An 18,694-nucleotide genomic window follows, 5' to 3' on the forward strand; every position below is an offset into this window, starting at 1 on the left:
GATTCAGGAATATTTTTAAGGATTCCGATTCGCCTGAGCATTGAGACCACAGGGTATAACACATGCGCAGTGTGACTGATGACTCGTTGAAGACGCATGACCCCGCTTTCTTCCTCCTTCGAGCAGAGAGATACTTGTGTGGATGTGTGGCGAGACAGGAGCGGGAGCTGCTGGACGTCCACGGTAGATGACAGGATGAGAGACAACGTAGTGTAACGTTATACAGACATAACAAGGCTGCTGAATGAGAGAGGCATCCGCCAATACGTTACACGGAAACACACCGTGTTGATAACAAGCCGACCACCTCACGGTACCGCCAGCTGTGAGCTGTGATCTGTTTTTAAAGTCAAGCACCTTGGCGGAGGTCTGCGCCCAAACACATTTGCAATACATCAAACTTCCAAGATGAATTGACTTGCAGTAAAACTTGGACTTTGGGGCCCACGTTGCCTGGTTGGTAATCCAGCCATGTTCATACTCACAGCCATTAGTGGTCTCTCTTGGCCAGCGGTCTGTTGTGTAATACACAGGAGTAAATGGTTTGATTTATATTCCAAAATTTGGTGAAGCTGTAAGAAATGCAGCATCTATCCATCACCAGTCAGACATAAATGTGAGATGATTTGGAACAGACTAGAAAGCAGTTTAGTAGCATAGTCATCCCTGCGTATAAGTGAAGTGAATTGTTTACTTCACTTGATTGATGTAGTTCTTATTTTTTTCAAAACAGTTTACTGTGCAATATTCATCAAAAATGTTTCTTACATATAAGGAAAGATGGCCCTATGATTTTTGCTATGATAAATCACAAATAAATGTGACGTTCAGGTATGAACTATAGAGGGTGGCAGGTTTAATGTTGTCCCTGAAGTGAAAAAGGGGCTTTATTATTTGTTGTGTGATTTCAGTAAGATTGAATACAAGATCAATTTCCTGTTTTATTGCTCATTATAAAACAATTTAAAGGCTTGTTTTTCGTAAAAACATCCTTTATTTTTTTAATGACTTCCTCTGTTTGGATAATTCTATAAAACGTGAGCTGTGTTTTGTGAAGTGAATATTTATATTCTGTGGATTTAATTTGTCAATACAAGCTAGTGGTACGGGACAAAGTTCTTTGTTTGCAATGTAATGTTCTGTGTGAGAAGTTTTTTTCTTGTCTGACAAATGTTTCACCACTATACAGTATATATACAGACTGTCATGATAGCACTGCCTGTAGGCTAGTGTTTCCTTTTGTTTCCTCTGTTTCCCTGCCCTTTTGTATCTTGTGTGTTTTCCCTGGTTTGTCTAGTTTGTCAGTGTGTCGGGAGGTGTGGCCTTCCTCCTCCCCCTCCTCCTGGGCAGGCAAGGCAGGAGCAGCTGCAATCATTCATCCCAATCACCAGCAGTATATCTACCCCGGTCTTCCTGCAACTCATCGCCAGATCGTACCGTCACCCACAGTGGTATAGTATTCTAAATCAGGCTCCCTTAGATTTTGGCTCTCGTCTTTGCTGTTGCTCTCGTGTTTTGATTCTTGGACTTATCTCGTGTTTTGTTGTTTGCTCTGTGCTCAGGTCTGTTACCTGCCAGCTGTGGCTGCTACCTACCTGCCTGCTCACGCCTGCACTCTGCTCCTGGATCAACCTGGAACCTTTGCTTGTTGCAAAATAAATATTATTTTGTTCACTTTAAAGACTCTCGTTTTGTGTGCTGCACTTGAGTCCACGTTTTGGGAACTAGAACACAACACAGACATGTACCATTACTTGAAGCCTTATGTCCACAGCTTCCGCCCTTTCCACGCTTCCCATTCATTCTATGTAAGCAGCCGTGCAATGCATTCTGGTAGCGTGGCGGCGCGATTCGAGAGATGGGGCGTCACGTTGGCCGCTCCTCATTTGCATGAAGTTGAGGTCTAGGCTACTTTATGAACTTGCCGCCTCTGGAAACACCAGAGAAACTTTTATACTAACCGTCGATCTAAAATAAAGACGGATTCAGCAAGTGCATGGCTTAATTATCGCATAAAATGTTTTCAGAAACACATTTCAGTGAACTATTTTCATGAGGAGAAGAAAGTTTCCAAATTAGCCGCCATGTTGGTTCCGGTTTGAAAGCTCAGAGCATCAGCCTACGAGGTAAAGCGTTCATCCAATCAGGTGCCGAATGCCTTGTGTCTCATAGCAGCCCGTCAAGCATCCAATCCTGGGAGGCAAGGCGATCCCTTGTGATGAAAAAAAAAAAACGCCTCTGTGGACATGTACCGTGACAAGATGGATTTTTGTGTGACATTTGATCTCCTGATTCTCACCTGATCTTGCGACATTGCGAATTCAGCTGCTGTGCAAGGTTAACGCAGCAGTAGGCAGATTGGAGCAGATATGATATATCTACTACTGTATATCCTGACAGTAGTGCATGAGACAGGTAATCTGTAAAATATCACGTTCCTCCGGTGTCCTCCGGTGCTCCTATGACATCTGCAAGATTTCACAGACCCGAGGAAAACAACCAATCAGAGCCGAGCTGGAGCCTTGTCGTCTCTGAGCAGCTGTCAATCACTCACGAACTTTGATCAAACGGTCAAACTAGGCAGTGCTGATCAAACATGAATCAATATCCTGTTACTGTAATGCCTATTTCTCTCCTCAAATGTTTTCAGAAACATCTTGTAGTGTACTGTTTAGCTGTAAAATGAGAAAGTTTGCGACCCTGCAGCCATGTTGAGATCAGTTGAGGAAATACCAAGCACCGCCCACCAGCCGGAGCACAGCCAATAGGAACGCTGTCTCTCTGAAATGACCTGAGATTTTTTAAAGCCTGAAATCAGAGCCATAAGGAGATACAGAAGTCTAGTTTTCTCTCAGAACACTTGAATTACAATATGCTGAAAGGTTATGGAATTTTTGCCCAATGATGCCAAAAATATACTGCCTACTGGTTTAAGTGAATAAATCACACACAGAGAGGGAAGGAGAGAGAGAGAGAGAGAGAGAGAGAGAGAGAGAGAGAGAGAGCACCATGCTGTTGCCGGTGCCTCCAGCTGGCTGCGCTCTCCTCCTCCTCTTCCTCAGCACCGGACAGACACCGGGAGCGCACCGTGAACGCATGAAGGATGAATTAACTTTAAATCTGCCTCACAACTTTCACCACCTCTCTCTCTCTCTCTCTCTCTCTCTCTCTCTCTCTCTCTCTCTCTCTCTCTCTCTCTCTCTCTCTTCTCTCTCTTTCCCTCCTCCGCTGCTTCAGAAGCGAAACACCAGAAGAAGATTCTTCGACAATGGATTTACTGCAACCACGATCCTATAGTGAATGATTAATGATTAGATCATCTTCCTCTTCCTCTTCTTCTTCTTTCTTCGCGGATGCTCATTAGCGTCGCGGGTCGAGATGATGGCATCAATAGGGGAATTCGATCCTCTCAACACCAGAGTCCCTGCAACTAAAATAGAAGTTACTGTTTCGTGCCGGTAAGGTCTCAAACTCTTAGTATACTACACATATAATTAACGTTTCAGTTAAACCCAGAGTAAAAGTCTGCATCACTTAAAAAAAAAAAAAAATCGAAAATGGAAATGGAATTCAGATTTATGAGCAATAAGCAGCATCAAAGTGATGGAAGTTAATTAGATGTGTGTGCGTGTGTGTGGTGAACACTGATACCTCCTGCTGAGGTTGTTCCCTAACGTGCATCCACATCTCCACCTCCTCTCAAAACAAACCTACATTTTTTTTATAACATTTCAAATTGTTTATGTAACAGCCCAAAGCATGTGTGTGCATGTGCAGCATCTTAAAAGAAAGGGTATCTATAGATAGATAGATGTATTTTATTGATCCCAAATCAATGGGATCCCAAATCAATGGGAAATCAATATGTTACAGTAGCAGGTTATCCAGGTAATGCACAGGAACAGTAGCCTACATAAAATGTACTTGTCAACACTAAAATACAATATTTTAATACACTATAAATATACTCGACTAAGTACTACAACTAGCATTAAAAAATCTAAATTATTAACATAGAATAACCCACTGTATACATTAGCAAAGTGTGCAAGTTGCAATGTTGCATTCTTTAATAAAAAAAATAATTCAAATAGTAAATGTGCTAATTGAGATGTGAAAAATTCAACATGTGCAATATTATTACAGGACTAAAACAGAATGGACTGTGGTTGTGATCTATCTATCTATCTATCTATCTGTCTGTCTGTCTGTCTGTCTGTCTGTCTATCTATCTGTCTGTCTGTCTGTCTGTCTCTCTGTCTGTCTGTCTGTCTGTCTATCTATCTATCTATCTGTGTTGTGTGTCCCATGCATGACCTGGTGCCCTTTGCTCTCAGGTAAATGTCTTGATTTGTGCAGCCGGTGACCCAGTAGATCACCACTGATATTCACAGGACATGCATGGTTGATTATTGATGTTGTAGGTGAATTGTCAAACATCAGGTTATATATGGTCTACTGCATGTTGCATTTTCATAAACGTAGAAACACTGTCAGAATACATCGTAAATATTGATTTTAGGAACCTCAGCAACAAAATAGCACACCTGGATTCACTGTTCGGTGTGAGGCTGCTTAATAGCTGAACGGTCAGCTGCTCTGCTTACTGACTGGCTGGCTGGCTGGCTGGCTGGGTGACTGACTGACGGAGCAGTAAAAGTCAGCCGTGGTTTTGCTGGCTGTCAACCTGCCTGCCTGGCGGTGTGCTGACTGGCTCAATCCACTCCTGAATAATGAATAGCTGCTGGTCCTGTAGAGTCCCTCCTGAGATCAGTCAGACTTGTGCCCAGACACCTGAGTTAGACAGCCCAGACCTGGGAGATGGAGTGGGCTCAGAGACCTTTGTGATTTAATTTCTCCCCCCCAGAAAAAGATTCAAAACAACTAGAGAATTACATGCCAGACATTTTACGGATTATTCAAGTTCGACCCTGGTTTTGCACAACAGTGTATTGTAAATTTATGGCATTTTTATTCCCCTTTTGTCTTAAATTATTTTGTGAAATCAGCGAGATACCCCCATGCACTGATCAATTATGAGATTTCAGAATTAGAATGATCTTTATTGGCATTATACTCAGGTACAATGACATGTTGCAGGCTTCCCTCATTGTATTTAACATTAAAACAAATAAATGAATAAAAGGAGTGATAAAAAAAACAGTAATAGCTGCATAAAAAACAGTAATAGCTGCATAAAAAACAGTAATAGCTGCATATAAAACAATAATAGCTGCATATAAAACAATAATAGCGGCTACAAACAGTAGTAACAGCGCTTAAATTTGAATTTATACATTTACAAAGGTACAAATTTACAGGGCTGGATGTTAAAGACAGATTTTTAAAGAAAAATGTTTGTTTTTTTATAATCTGTAATAATTTATTGTCTGTGGTTGCAGTCTTTGAGGGTGGAGGTGTGTGTGTGTGTGTGTGTGTGTTTGATGCGTGTCTGTTTGTGTGTGTCACAGTCCTTGGTGTATGTGTGTGGGTGTGCGTGTGTGCCACAGTCCTTGATATGTATGTGTGTGTCTGTATAGTCACAGTTCCTGTAAGCTGCTCTGTGGTTGGGCAGGGAGGGGTGTGATGGAGGCCACAGCTCTGGGAAAGAAGCTGTTCCTCAGTCTGTTTGTGTAGGATATTATTATTATTATTATTAACCATTTGCTAGACGGCAGCGGTTCAAATGGGGAGTGGCCGGGGTGTGTGGGGTCTGATCGGATAGTTTTGGGCTCTTTTGCTTCCATAACATGTCTTCTTTCAGACTATAGTGCAAAGAAAACATCCAAAATACACATTTAGGTGTTTATTGTAATATGTTATATTATATATACTTATGCTATGTCTATTTGAGTCTGTAGATTTCTCCTAAATTTATCAAAAGTTATTAGCATTAGATAATTTCTCATTTGCATATTCAAACATACAATTTCAGAAAGATTTCATGGTGGTATCTATTAGTTGAAATGTTTTACCATATTCACCTGTAATGTCTTGCAAAAACTGTTACAATACATGTTTTTAAAGGCCATTTTCTCAAAATATTTTTTTTTCTCAGACACTGAAGAAACCTCCTCTTCAATAGAACTAACATACACCAAACTGTCCAGTTTCATTCTGTATTCTGAAGGTGTTTATAGAGGGGTTTGTTCATTTATCATTCATAGCCTGATTTATCGAACATTTTTTGTTGTTGACAGTATTTTCTGGTATTTTAAGTGATACAAAGAGATATCCAAAATTTCCTCAGTAAAAACCTTTAACTCTATGTCAACAAAATGAGCGAATGAAGAATTTTGAAGCTGGTTTTATCCAATGTTCAGATTTCTGTTCAGGAAAATGTATACAAATTAGCGCATAGGATCATGCCTCATTTTCATGTTTAAAAATAAAATCATCAATGTATGTAATCAACCGGGGAAGTTTCATGGTGATATCTACCTGGGGCAAAGAGTACAGATGCAAAGAGACAAAATTCCAGTGCTTTTTTGGCAACAGACATTAGATGGCGCTGCGGTAGCACTGCCGCCATTTTGGACTGAATACGCCAATGAGTCCATAGCCATGAATGTAGGATAATATTTTTTTAGGTAATTGAACTTCCCAGTACAAACTCATTTAAATCATTATGTCCTAAAAGTTGTAAAATTCACTAATAGCTGAGTCCGGAGTTATTTTTCCTTGGCATAATGAACGTGCATCAGACCCACGGGACTGCACCGCCCTGCACGCTTAAATGACATATCCGGTTCCTGTTAGCTGTACGCGGCTGTAATAATGGATATATTGGCTGTAATTCATCACTTTTATGATCTTATAAAACACCCATGGGCTGTATGCTGTAAGCCTGGACCACGGTGGATGTATTAACGTCTCTGTTCCCAAACAACCGGCTATCGGCCAGTAGCTAGTAGTGCCGGTAGCATGCACAAAATAAACAGATTTGAACGTAGCTGTAACGTTAGGCTATTTACTTTAACACGCAGGGCAAAAGCACCGGGCACAGCCTCTTCTACATCCATATTTATAATATTTTATTGTTCAACACAGGCCATTTTGGTAGAGACATTAAATATGACAATAGAATAGAAATAATTTTGTGGACGTTTTACTGCCATCCGGTAGTCGCTTTCAGTCCATAATGGCGGAAGCGTAGCTCTGCTGCTGGGCGCTGGCGTTGCAATGGAACGCAGAATTGACTTTCACTTCTGAGCAATATACGTTCTTTGCCCGGGGTGTCTCCCCTTTAGTTACATAATGACAAATGCTACAGCAGCTGCTGGTTATCTTAGACTGGAAGCAGGGGGAAACAGCTAGCCTGGCTCTGTCTAAAGGTAACAAAATCTGCCTACCAGCATCTTTACAGCTCACTAATTAACACTAACATTAACATGTATTACTACTTCATCTTCCTCTTCCTGAGGGTCTTCATCAGACTTTGACTATAGTAACTTAGTGCAGACTACATTATCTTATATGTCTTCCTGTGGCTCGCATTTCGGTGAAAGGGTTGTCAGCACAGTATTTTTAGATGTTAGTTTCTAGGGGAGCAATTTAAATCTGCCCATGACCTAACTTTCGGGGACTTAGCTGAGACTATTAGAAACACTCAGGGGAGCGAAAAAATAAAAGGAATGAAAAATGGCATTCAGGAAATGAATACATTGTCTCAAAACAATGAAAAATGCAGAAAGGATCCATTTTTACCTGCGTTTCTGCTGTTTCCACAGGAGTCTGCTGGATGTGGACACATTCTCCAAGTCAGACCCTGGTACGTATGAAATCTTTACTGTCTGAATTGCTGGAATTAATACATCATTATTTTATCGCTCATTCTTACTTACTAGAGAATAAATTATTTTATTGAATATCAACTTTATATTTAATAGTTTGCATTTAAAAAAACAATCTGGGAAATGCATTTGTTGCATTTTTTAAGTAATTTCGACATGCTTTGTGTATGCCAGCGTTCTTCCTTACAGTGAAAGAAGTGGTAATGAATGGTCTCCTCTAGCTCTTTCACTGGTAAATAAGCCAGAAGGTCAGAGCTATCGATGGGTGACAACTCTGCTGATAAAATACAAGAGTGAGGAGGGAGAATAAAGAACAAGGACAAGACTAAGGAGGGACTGAAAAGTCAAGGTTGAAGAAAGGTCAGGATGTGAGGCTGGCTGAGCTTCAGCATGTTGGGTGCTGAAAAAATGACAGGGGAAGAAGTTCAGGGAAGGAGGATTTCAGAGCTGGAAGACAGTACAGTTAAAAAACACAAGGCTGGTTGTATTATATTCAAGTCAAGTCGAGTCAATTTTATTTGTATAGCTCAAAATCACAAATTTGCCTCGTGAGTCTTTACAATCTGTACAGGATATGACACCCTCTGTCCTTTACAGTACAACCCTCTCATCGCATAAGGAAAAACTTAACCAAAAAAAACCCTTTTAACAGGGAAAAAAATGGAAGAAACCTCAGGAACAGCAACAGAGGAGGGATCCCCCTTTCAGGATGGACGGACGTGCAATAGATGTTGTGTGTACAGAGTAACAACATAATGAAAATACAACATAGACAATCCATATGACAAAAAATAATACATATAATGTGAACACATGTGAGAAGGTGGATCCAGGAGGATGTCAAGCAGCTTCCCGGCATCGCCAAACAGATAGAGCCAGAGCAACACGACCTCCTCTCGACACCTAACAGATAGAGCCCGAGTAACACGACCTCCTCTCCACCATGGAACCTAGAGAGAGGACCAGATTTTTTATTTTAATTCACAGTTGCTTAGTAATGTAAAGGTATGTTAGCCATGCCAATAAGCCCCCTTGGACTGAAGTAAGTTGTTAGAGAGGCTAAATCTCCTGGAGGACGGAGGTCCAGGTCTGTCTGTATTGGTATTTAGTGGAAAGATATTTCTCTTATGCAAGACTCTGGAGCATGTATCAGAGCTAGGGCTGCACGATTATGGCCAAAATGATAATCATGGTTATTTTTTATCAATATTGAAATCACAATTATTCGTAGATTTTATGGACAAAATATTTGTATTGCTATTTCACATATTAAATAGACAGAGCGCTGCTTTCACTTCCATGTTGTGCTACATTCCAACCGCCAACAATTCTTTTTTTTTTTTTTTAAACTCTTTTTTTATTTGAGAACAAAGAACATGAGGTCATCATGGGTGTTACAATATCAAATCACAGTACATTTTTGTAAATACATCTTAATATAAAATGTCACACTTCAATCAACGGTGTAAATACACAATCCATTTTTCCCAGTACTCAATACTTTTTTCCAATTCCAGCCTTAAAATAAATGTGAGTCTTTCATTACAATACACTTGATTTACAATACCCCGCCATTGTTCTAATGTTGGAGGATCAGTCTGCAACCACTTTCGCGTTATGGCTTTCTTACTACTTGCCAAGAGAATCTTTATTAAATATTTATCTTTGTGAAAGACAATTTCTGGCATTTTTCCCAAGTATAGTGTAATGAATGAGTATTTTAACTTTATTCCAATTATTTTATGGATCTCAGTTGCCACCTCTTGCCAATATGGCTGTATTTTAGGGCATGCCCAAAAAATATGGAAATGATCAGCCATTGAGGTTCCACATTGCCTCCAACAGAAGCCCCGGCTCTGCGTGTCTGTTTGCAGTGCTGTTAATTTAGGAGTAATGAAAAATCGCACTACGTTCTTCCATCCAAACTCCCTCCAGGATCCCGAGTTTGTAGTAGTTGCCTGAGTCTCACATATTTCTGTCCAGTCCTCCTCTGTTATTTGTGAGTCTGACTCTTTCTCCCATTTTTGTTTAATGTAGTTTGTAGAGTGCTTCTTAGAGTCTTGTATACTTCCATATAGTTTGGAAACCAACTTTTTACTTCTCTCTTTTGTATATGCATCAGAGAATATAGTAATCAAATTGTAATCGTTTGTTTTTGTGCTTTGTATTTTTTTCTTAAAGTAATCTCTAACTTGCAGGTACCTGAAAAAGTCCTGCTTTTCCAGTCCAAATGTATCTGCTAAATCCTGATAGCTCTGTAGTTGACCTTTTGAGGTGACTGAACAGAAAGACGTGATACCTCTCCCAACCCACAGTTTAAATCTCCCATCCAACATTGCAGGCTCAAATCCTGGATCATACGCTACCCAACCCAAGACCCCCGCATGTTTCTCCAATTGTAATTTCTTCAGCAGCCTAAACCACAGCTTAACTGAAAATAGGGTCCACTGGTTTAATCTGTTATAGCTCCTTTCAGCCTGACTTCTGTTACCTAGTATTGACTGTATTGGAGTATCTATCTGTTTTATTTCCAATGTCTTCCATTTGGATTCATAGTTTGGTGCACACCAACACACTAAAGGTTTCAATTGGGCAGCGTAATAATAATCCTGCAGGCATGGTAGGGCTCTCCCTCCCTTCCCCTTTGACAATTGTAGTGTCTTGAACTTTACCCGAGGTCTCCTGCTGTTCCAGATGAACCTCGAAATCATCCTATCCCATTCGTTAAATTGTTTTTGGGGTACTTCCAAAGGCAATGACTGGAAAAGATAGAGTAACCGCGGTAACATGTTCATTTTAATTATTTCTATTCTACTACTCATGTCTAATGGGAACAACGTCCATCTAGAAATATCTGATTTTATCTCTTCATTGATAGGACCGTAATTGCTTTCAAAGAGTTTTGACATGTCTTTTGTTAAATTTATTCCCAAATATTTTATTGAGGGGGAATTCCATTTAAAGTGATATTTCCTTCTCATATCTTGAGGGGGTATAAAATTGAAAGTGAGAGCTTGAGTTTTTTGGATATTTAATTTATATCCAGAGTATGAATTATATGTTTTTAGAAGGCTCATCAATTTAGGAATACTAGATTCAGGGCTCGCAAGGAACAGCAGGACATCATCAGCAAACATACAGATCTTATGTTCTTCCCCTCTGATTGTAATCCCTTTTATCTCCAAGTCCTCTCTAACTGCTTGGGCAAGGGGTTCAATATACAATGCAAACAGAGCAGGGCTCAAGGGACACCCCTGGCGCGTCCCTCTTTCTAGTTGGATTGTTTGCGACAGGTGTCCGTTAACCTTAATCTTGGCTATTGGACAGGAATATAGCGCTTTAATACACTTAATAAAACCATCCTTAAAGCCAAACCTGGCAAGCACCCTGTACAGGTATTCCCAACCCACTGAGTCAAATGCCTTTTCGGCATCAAGGCTGACAAGCATTGCATTTATATTTTCTGTTGTAATATGGCTCATAACTTGTAATGTTCTCCTTAAATTATCCTGTGTCTGTCTGTTTTGTATGAAACCTGTTTGGTCTAGATCTACCAACTCAGGTAAGATGACCTCTAGCCTCTTAGATAGGATTGAAGCAAATAATTTATAGTCTACATTTAGGACTGATATTGGTCTATATGAACTGCATTCCTTTTTATCTTTTCCCTCTTTTGGAATTATTGAGATGACTGCTTCTCTCCATGATTGCGGGGCTTCTCCTGTTCTCAATGTATGATTTAAACAGTTAAGCAGTATAGGTATTATTTGTGGTCTAAATGCTTTATACCATTCAGACGGGTATCCATCTGTGCCCGGGGCCTTACTTGATTTCAACCTTGAGATAGCTCTGTCCAATTCTTCTGCTGTTATGTCAGCCATCATTGCTTCATTCTGTTGTTCTCCTATAGATGGTAAATCCAATGAGTTTAGAAATCTCTCCATTGCTAGTGTATCTGCCCTTGCCGGTTGGGTATAAAGATCTTTGTAGTATAGTTCAAAGGATTGTTGAATGTTTTCTATGTCACTGCAGACATTTTGTGTTCTAGGATTCCTGATTTTGTAGATTGTATTCTTTGCCTGTTGTTTTCGTATTCTCCAGGAGAGGAGTTTCATTGCTTTAGGTCCTGTCTCGTAGTATTTTTGTTTGACAAACTTGAGTTGCTTTTCTATTTCCTCATCATATATCTCATTTATTTCTTGTTTAACTTAGTTTAATCTGGTCAATATTTGTGGGTCTCTTTGTTTTGTATGTCTGATCTCTAAGGACTTCATTTCTTCTTGTAAATCGGTTAATCTTTTCTGTTTTTCCTTTTTCCGGAAAGCTGTGACAGCGATAATTTTACCTCGAATCACAGCCTTTGCTGCGTCCCATAGAGTATTTGTGGAAACTTCTCCATTGTCATTATTTTGAAGATACATTTCAAATTCATTCTGAATCTGTTTCTGGACTGTTTTGTCATTTAAAATACTTGTGTTGAGTCTCCAGAGTGTATTTTTTTGTTGATTAACTAGATGTAAAGATAAGTATACTCCTGAATGGTCAGATACATCCCTAATCCCTATATTACAATTTTTAATTCTATGTCTGTCTGATTTATACATAAATAAATAGTCAATTCTTGAGTACATAGAGTGGCATGAGGAGTAGTAAGTATATTGTCTTTCCGATGGATGAAAATCTCTCCACACATCAATCATACCCAGTTCCTTGAGCATCCGCTGGACCACTGTGGCATTTGGATGTTTCTTTTGGGATGGGTTAGTTGTATCCAGTTTAGGATTAATTTGAACGTTCAAATCTCCACCACATATTAGAGTACCATATGATTCTGTGGCTATCAAGTTAAATATCTTCTTAAAAAAGGATTTGTTACTCCCTGGCGGAGCATATACATTAAATAGTGTTACCTCTTTATTATCTAGTTTTCCCCTGACTAGGACATATCTCCCCTCCTTATCCTTGATTTCAGACATAAATTCAAAATTGACTGAGTTTGGGATCAGAATAGCCACACCCCTCCTCCTTCCAGATTTATGTGATGAGTAGTAAGTATTTTGGAATCCAAGTTTTTTCAGTTTATCATGTTCTGGTGGAGAGAGGTGGGTTTCCTGCCAATATATTACCTGCATCCTTTCTCGTTTCATTTTAGCAATGATTTTACTCCTTTTAATCGGATTATGCAACCCATTGACATTAAGTGTAACTATCCTGTAGTCCTGATAATGCATGTGTTTAATTCAAATCCTGTGCACTTGTGTAACCTTACCCATGACATCCTAGTAAATACAATGAACAATGTATATGAACCATCATAATAGAACAAGAACATACAACAAAGAAAAGAAAAAGACTTCCAAGTCCGAGGTTTGAATAAAGCCTCAAATTGAGAGGGAATCCTTGAGTCCATCAAGGGCCTCCCCTCAGTGCAAAAGAAAATACTCTGCACAGGTAATGTTCAGAACTGTTCCCAGTCGGCCGGTATAAAGATTCAACTTAGGCAAGCTCCAGGAGAAATTATATCAAATGTCTTAATAAACTGGTTGAAACTAAAATAGCAGAGTGGCCTCTTAGTTTAAAACAATATGACTTTGTCTCTGTTGTTTAGTGGCCCAGTGTTAGTGCCACGGTATCACTGTCAGTCTACTCATAACTGAGCCGTCCATTGTAATTTTCGAGGTCGGATTTTACATTTATTTTATCAGTCATTCAAGTGACTCATCGTGGAGGTGTATGGCTCCGTCCACTTACCGATAAGCCCCGTTATAATTACCCTCAACGTATCACTCGTCAGCGCCGAATATTCCCGGGGGGTTGCGTTGAAAACTCCGTAGTCTCTCCCGTATCTGCTCTCGGTCCACAGCCCGGCGGCCCGCACCTGCCTTCTCCCACGTTGCTAGTCTCCGCTGTTTCACCGCTGCAGAGTCGGGCTCCTTGACGGGTCCTATGGAGAATCCCCTCTTCTTCAAGTCTTTAGCCGCTTCTGCCGCGCTCTCGTAGGTGTGGGTACCGCTGTCAAAAAACACCTTCAGTTTGGCTGGATGTGGCGTTTGGAAACGGATTCCTTTAGCTTTAAGTTCCTTCAGTATTTCCACATATGCCTTTCTTTTCTTGAAAATGTCGGAGGGATAATCTTGATCAAAATAGATCCTCTTCCCGTCGTAACGGACATCTTTCTTTCTCCAAGCAGTATGCATTATCTGCTCTTTCATTCTGAACTCGAGGAAGCAGATCACCAGTGATCTTGGTGGTGCATCGTTTGGAGGCTTTGGAGCGAGAGCCCGGTGGCAGCGCTGTATTCCGAGGTCCATCTCCGCTATCGGCGGGCCCAGCTCTGACTTTATAAGCTTTGTCACAAACTCCGGTAGGTTGTTCCCCTCAGATCCCTCCGGCACGCCGTATATGCGGAGGTTGTTGCGGCGAGAGCGAGCTTCCAAATCAGTTAGCTTAGCCTGCAGAGCCTCTTGAGTCTCCATCGTCTGAATAAGTGCCTCTCTCGCCGCTGCATCCCATTCTTCAATACCGGCGATGCGTTGTTCCGCCTCCGCCACTCTGACTTTGGTGGCCTGCAGGTCACCTGTAGCTTCTTTGAGTTTCTGGTTGATTTCTCCCCTAAACTCTTTCAACTCTTTCTTTATGTCTTCACAAAACGAGAGTCGGAATTCACTCATATCACTTTTCAGATCAGATCTGAGCGCCCGGATCTCATTGTAGATAGCCTGCATGTCCGAGCTAGCTACCGCCTCGTTAGCTTTCCCCGCCTCGCCGTTGTTGCCGTGACTTTCTTCATCGCCGTAGTTTTCCTCTGCTAATTCACTTTTCTCGCGTCTGGAGCCTGTTTTGCCTTTACCCTTTTTTTGCTTTTCCCCTTCCATGTTATACTTCAGTTTAATTTTATGTCTCAGCTATTTTTCTAAGGGGATTAAAACCGACCGATTGGGAGAGGTTCTTTCAAGCAGCCATCTGCTTCAGCGCCACACCGGAAGTCCCAACCGCCAACAATTCTAAATGTTATCCTTTTACTTTGTTATTGTCATCTATAGTGGTTATTTGCATGAAAACACACAATTCAAATGATTAGGAAATAAATGATTGTTTTTTTATTTAAATAGTTGCTTTGACTAAAAAAATCTTGGCATTAGTAGTTCTGATGATGTATTATAAGCTGCTTAGAGCTGGTGTTAGGTCATAGTTCTCTCTCTATTATCTATTTTATACAACAACTGGATTTATTCAAGTTTCTCGCCCAAAACTACAATTCACAAGATTACATTTGAACACATCATGATAGCATTATAGTTTACCATCGCCCGATAGCCATTTTTACTGAGTAGAGCATGAACATGATGTTACCCAATGGAACCTCCGTTAACGGAGCCGTTTAGCTCTGTGCTGTCAGCAGAGGAGCCGGTTACTGTGATTGCTCTGAGCAGTATCATGAGAATGAATTACAATATACGAAGTGTCTGATTCAGTTAGTTGTTCCAAATGTTTTTCAGGTTGTTTCTCCACGGCTTATTTTGTATTTACAGTTGTGACAAATTATAGCTTCATGTCTTCTTCACTCACGCTGAAGGTCTTCCACACTGACACACACCGTATGAGATGGCTGAAAACTGGCTGCCTTCAATCTGCTGCTGATTGACGGTTCACCTCTAGCTGCTTTAGGAAGCGCTTGATATTATGCAGTAGAGTTTTCTATGAGTGGAGCACGTATTATATACGTCAATATTGTAGTTGATCATGTTCAACAACAGCTGTCAGTGTCTCAGTGTCCTGACTTGACTATGGAAGATTTGACAAGTATTTAATACTCTTATCAACATGGGAGTGAGCAAATATGCTTGCTTTATGCAAATAGATATTTATGATTGGAAATCAATTAACAGCACAAAACAATGACAAATATTGTCCAGAAACCCTCACAGGTACTGCATTTAGTATACAGAATATGATCAAATCATAACATGGCAAACTGCAGCCCAACAGGCAACAACAGCTGTCAGTGTGTCAGTGTGCACTGTGTGTATCATAAAGTGGGCATGTCTGTAAAGGGGAGACTCGTGGGTACCCATAGAATCCATTGACATTCACATATATTGAGGTGAGAGGTCAAGGGACCTTTAGCTCAAGTTTGGAGTGTTATCTTTCTCCTTTGCGACAAGCTAGTATGACATGGTTGGTAACAATGGATTCCTTAGGTTTTTTTTGTTTCATTGATACCAGTATCTTCACTCTAGCTTTAAAACTGAACCCGCTACAACCTAAAAAGAAATTATTATTATTATCATTTTTTAAATTAAAGAGTTAGTGGCGTTATTATCGCGTTAACTTTGACAGCCCTAGAATAAACACAAATTAACGCAGGGTGAATATTCGCTTCGCATTTGGTGTGAACACAGCATTAGTATTTTTATTTTTTTTTACCATTATTTATTCAGGGGAGATTCACTGACAGCAATCCTCTCTTTTTCAGGAATGCCCCGATTACAGTTACACAGTTTTACACCACAGTTTGATCTGCTGGCCACTGAGCAGCTTCAACGGAGCAGTTGGGATTAAGGGCCTTGCTCAAGGGCACATCAGTGGTGGTAATTAGGGAGGGGTAGATTAATCCTGCCAGTCCGGGGGATTGAACCAATGACCTTCCAGTCACAAGCTTGCTTCTCTAACCTTTAGGCCACCAATGCCCTATGATGGTCCGAGTGCACAAAACAAGTTTTTGGCCATAACTCAAGAATTCATATGCTATGACAATTTCACACAAATGTCTAACAGGATAAAATGAGGAAGTGATGACATTTTGGACAGACATGGATGTAAACTGCAACCTGACTGGTTTGTGGTGGAGGCATACAACCGTGAGGCGGTAATTCTAGTTGTTTTAAAGCTTGATTCTAGGTTCTGAATTGCCGACTGATGCTATGGATGTTTCAAAGCCAATCATCTCTCTGCAGGAAGTAGTCTGGTTGTCACGCCACCAGTAATTCACAAGAAGCATCACGGAGAAGCTCTTAAATATTTAGTTTTATTTTCAAAGTACATCTTTCCCAGCGAAGAAAATAGAGGAATAATACATGCAGAGAGACAAAAAGAGCTGGACGGCATTAAATAAACACAAAGAGCATGGTACAGGCTGTGAAAGTGTTGGTTAGAGAGTGAAAGTAGGACAGAAGATGTTAGTGCAGCGCTACAGTCATTCGATGCAACTGTAAAACATTACTAATCAAACTTAACTGCCCGTTAAAGGGGGATCAATCGATGCACTTCTCAAGACTTGTCATAAGGAAGAACTACCTTCAGCTCCAGCTATGTTTAAATCCATAATAAAATAATCATTTTTAACTTCACAGATGCCTCTGAACACAATGATCACAGCAAAAAGTGTGGCAGACAAGGCAGTAGAAGTATGCTGAGAAAGTGCTTTAGCTGGAAACGTGATGACAAGACTGATTTGTCCCTCTGAAAAGTCGTATAAAGCAGAGTAAAGTAAATTACAGGGAGTTCATCTTCTCTTCTCCTGGCAATCCAAACTGCTCTGTTACAAGTTTTAGCTCTGAGCAGAAAAGCAGCGTGGTGCTCCAAATCAGCCAGGCAGCCGGGCTTTTAAATGACTTACACAAATCACAGCTGGAGAGTACAGCTGTCTAACTCCTCGCCGGGCTGGTCTCGAGGCTCGGGTGATAATGCTTGTGACTGGCCGCAGATGTGTGGGCAGCCTGAGGAACTACTGGGCGTGGGCTCCAACCAGTATGGACAGGGAGAAGTGGTGCATGAGCCAGTGTGGTGAGCAGCGCTCGGAGCTGCCTTCAGCTGGAAGATGTAATAATAGAGAGACGCTATTACTAATTGTAACCTGCGTAGTACAGACAGCACAGGCAAGAGGGAAGGTAGAGATTCATATATGCACCAGGCGGCAACCTCTGGTTCTGAAAAGTGAAATACAATGTGGAAGTGCCTTAAGTCAAGTCAAGTTAATTTTATTTGTATAGCCCAAAATCACAAATCACAAATTTGCCTCAGGGGGCTTTACACTCTGTACAGGATACGACATCCTCTGACCTTTACAGTACAACGCTCTCATCGGATAAGGAAAAACGTAAAAAAAACAACAACCTTTTGACAGGGAGAAAAATGGAAGAAACATCAGAAAGAGCAACAGAGGAGGGATCCCCCTTCCAGGATGGACAGATGTGCAATAGATGTTGTGTATACAGAGTAACAACATAGGCAATCCATATGACAAAAAATAATACATAATGTGAACATATGTGAGAAGGTGGATCCAGGATGATGTCAAGCAGCTTCCCGGCGTTGCCAAACAGATAGAGACAGAGCAACACGACCTCCTTTCCACGCCAACCAGAAAGAGCCAGAGCAACACGACCTCCTTTCCACGCCAACCAGATAGAGCCAGAGCAACACAACCTCCTCTCCGCGCCAGATAGATAGAGCCAGAGCAACACAACCTCCTCTCCATGCCAGATAGATAAAGCCAGAGCAACACAACCTCCTCTCCACACCAGCCAGATAGAGCCCAAGCAACACAACCTCCTCTCCACGCCAGATAGGTAGAGCCAGAGCAACACAACCTCCTCTCCATGCCAGATAGGTAGAGACAGAGCAACACGACCACCTCTTCTTAAACCTGCATTCTTTCTAATGGCCAGCAATAAGCCAGAGTTTAAAGTCTCAATCGCTAGTTTCAAGTCTTCTTCTATACAGCATGATGGAACAGCGTTGGGCTATAGCCCAACGCTGTTCCATCCATTTATCCTGAGGACACAGCGAGTACCAGCCAACATGTTGGTCAACTGGCAAGTTTCAGGTTCAGTCAGACTAATTTGCATTTTCATAGATACGTACATACTTAATGAGGCAAAGGTATAGAGTTACATCTA

General features: G+C 40.9%; 1 protein-coding gene across 1 annotated transcript in view; it reads left to right on the forward strand.

Annotated features, from left to right (window-relative positions):
• The first annotated feature begins 3,012 nt into the window (after positions 1-3,012).
• The window catches only part of cpne9 (copine family member IX), a 96,956-nt gene continuing 81,274 nt past the window's right edge, over positions 3,013-18,694 (forward strand). Inside the window, exons 1-2 of the mRNA XM_074642996.1 lie at positions 3,013-3,458; positions 7,731-7,771. Of these exons, the coding sequence (XP_074499097.1) occupies positions 3,379-3,458; positions 7,731-7,771 (121 nt within the window). The 5' untranslated portion in view covers positions 3,013-3,378. The remainder of the gene's footprint in view (positions 3,459-7,730; positions 7,772-18,694) is intronic.

Source organism: Sebastes fasciatus, chromosome 8, assembly GCF_043250625.1.
Source record: "Sebastes fasciatus isolate fSebFas1 chromosome 8, fSebFas1.pri, whole genome shotgun sequence".
Classification (NCBI taxonomy): Eukaryota; Metazoa; Chordata; class Actinopteri; order Perciformes; family Sebastidae; genus Sebastes; species Sebastes fasciatus.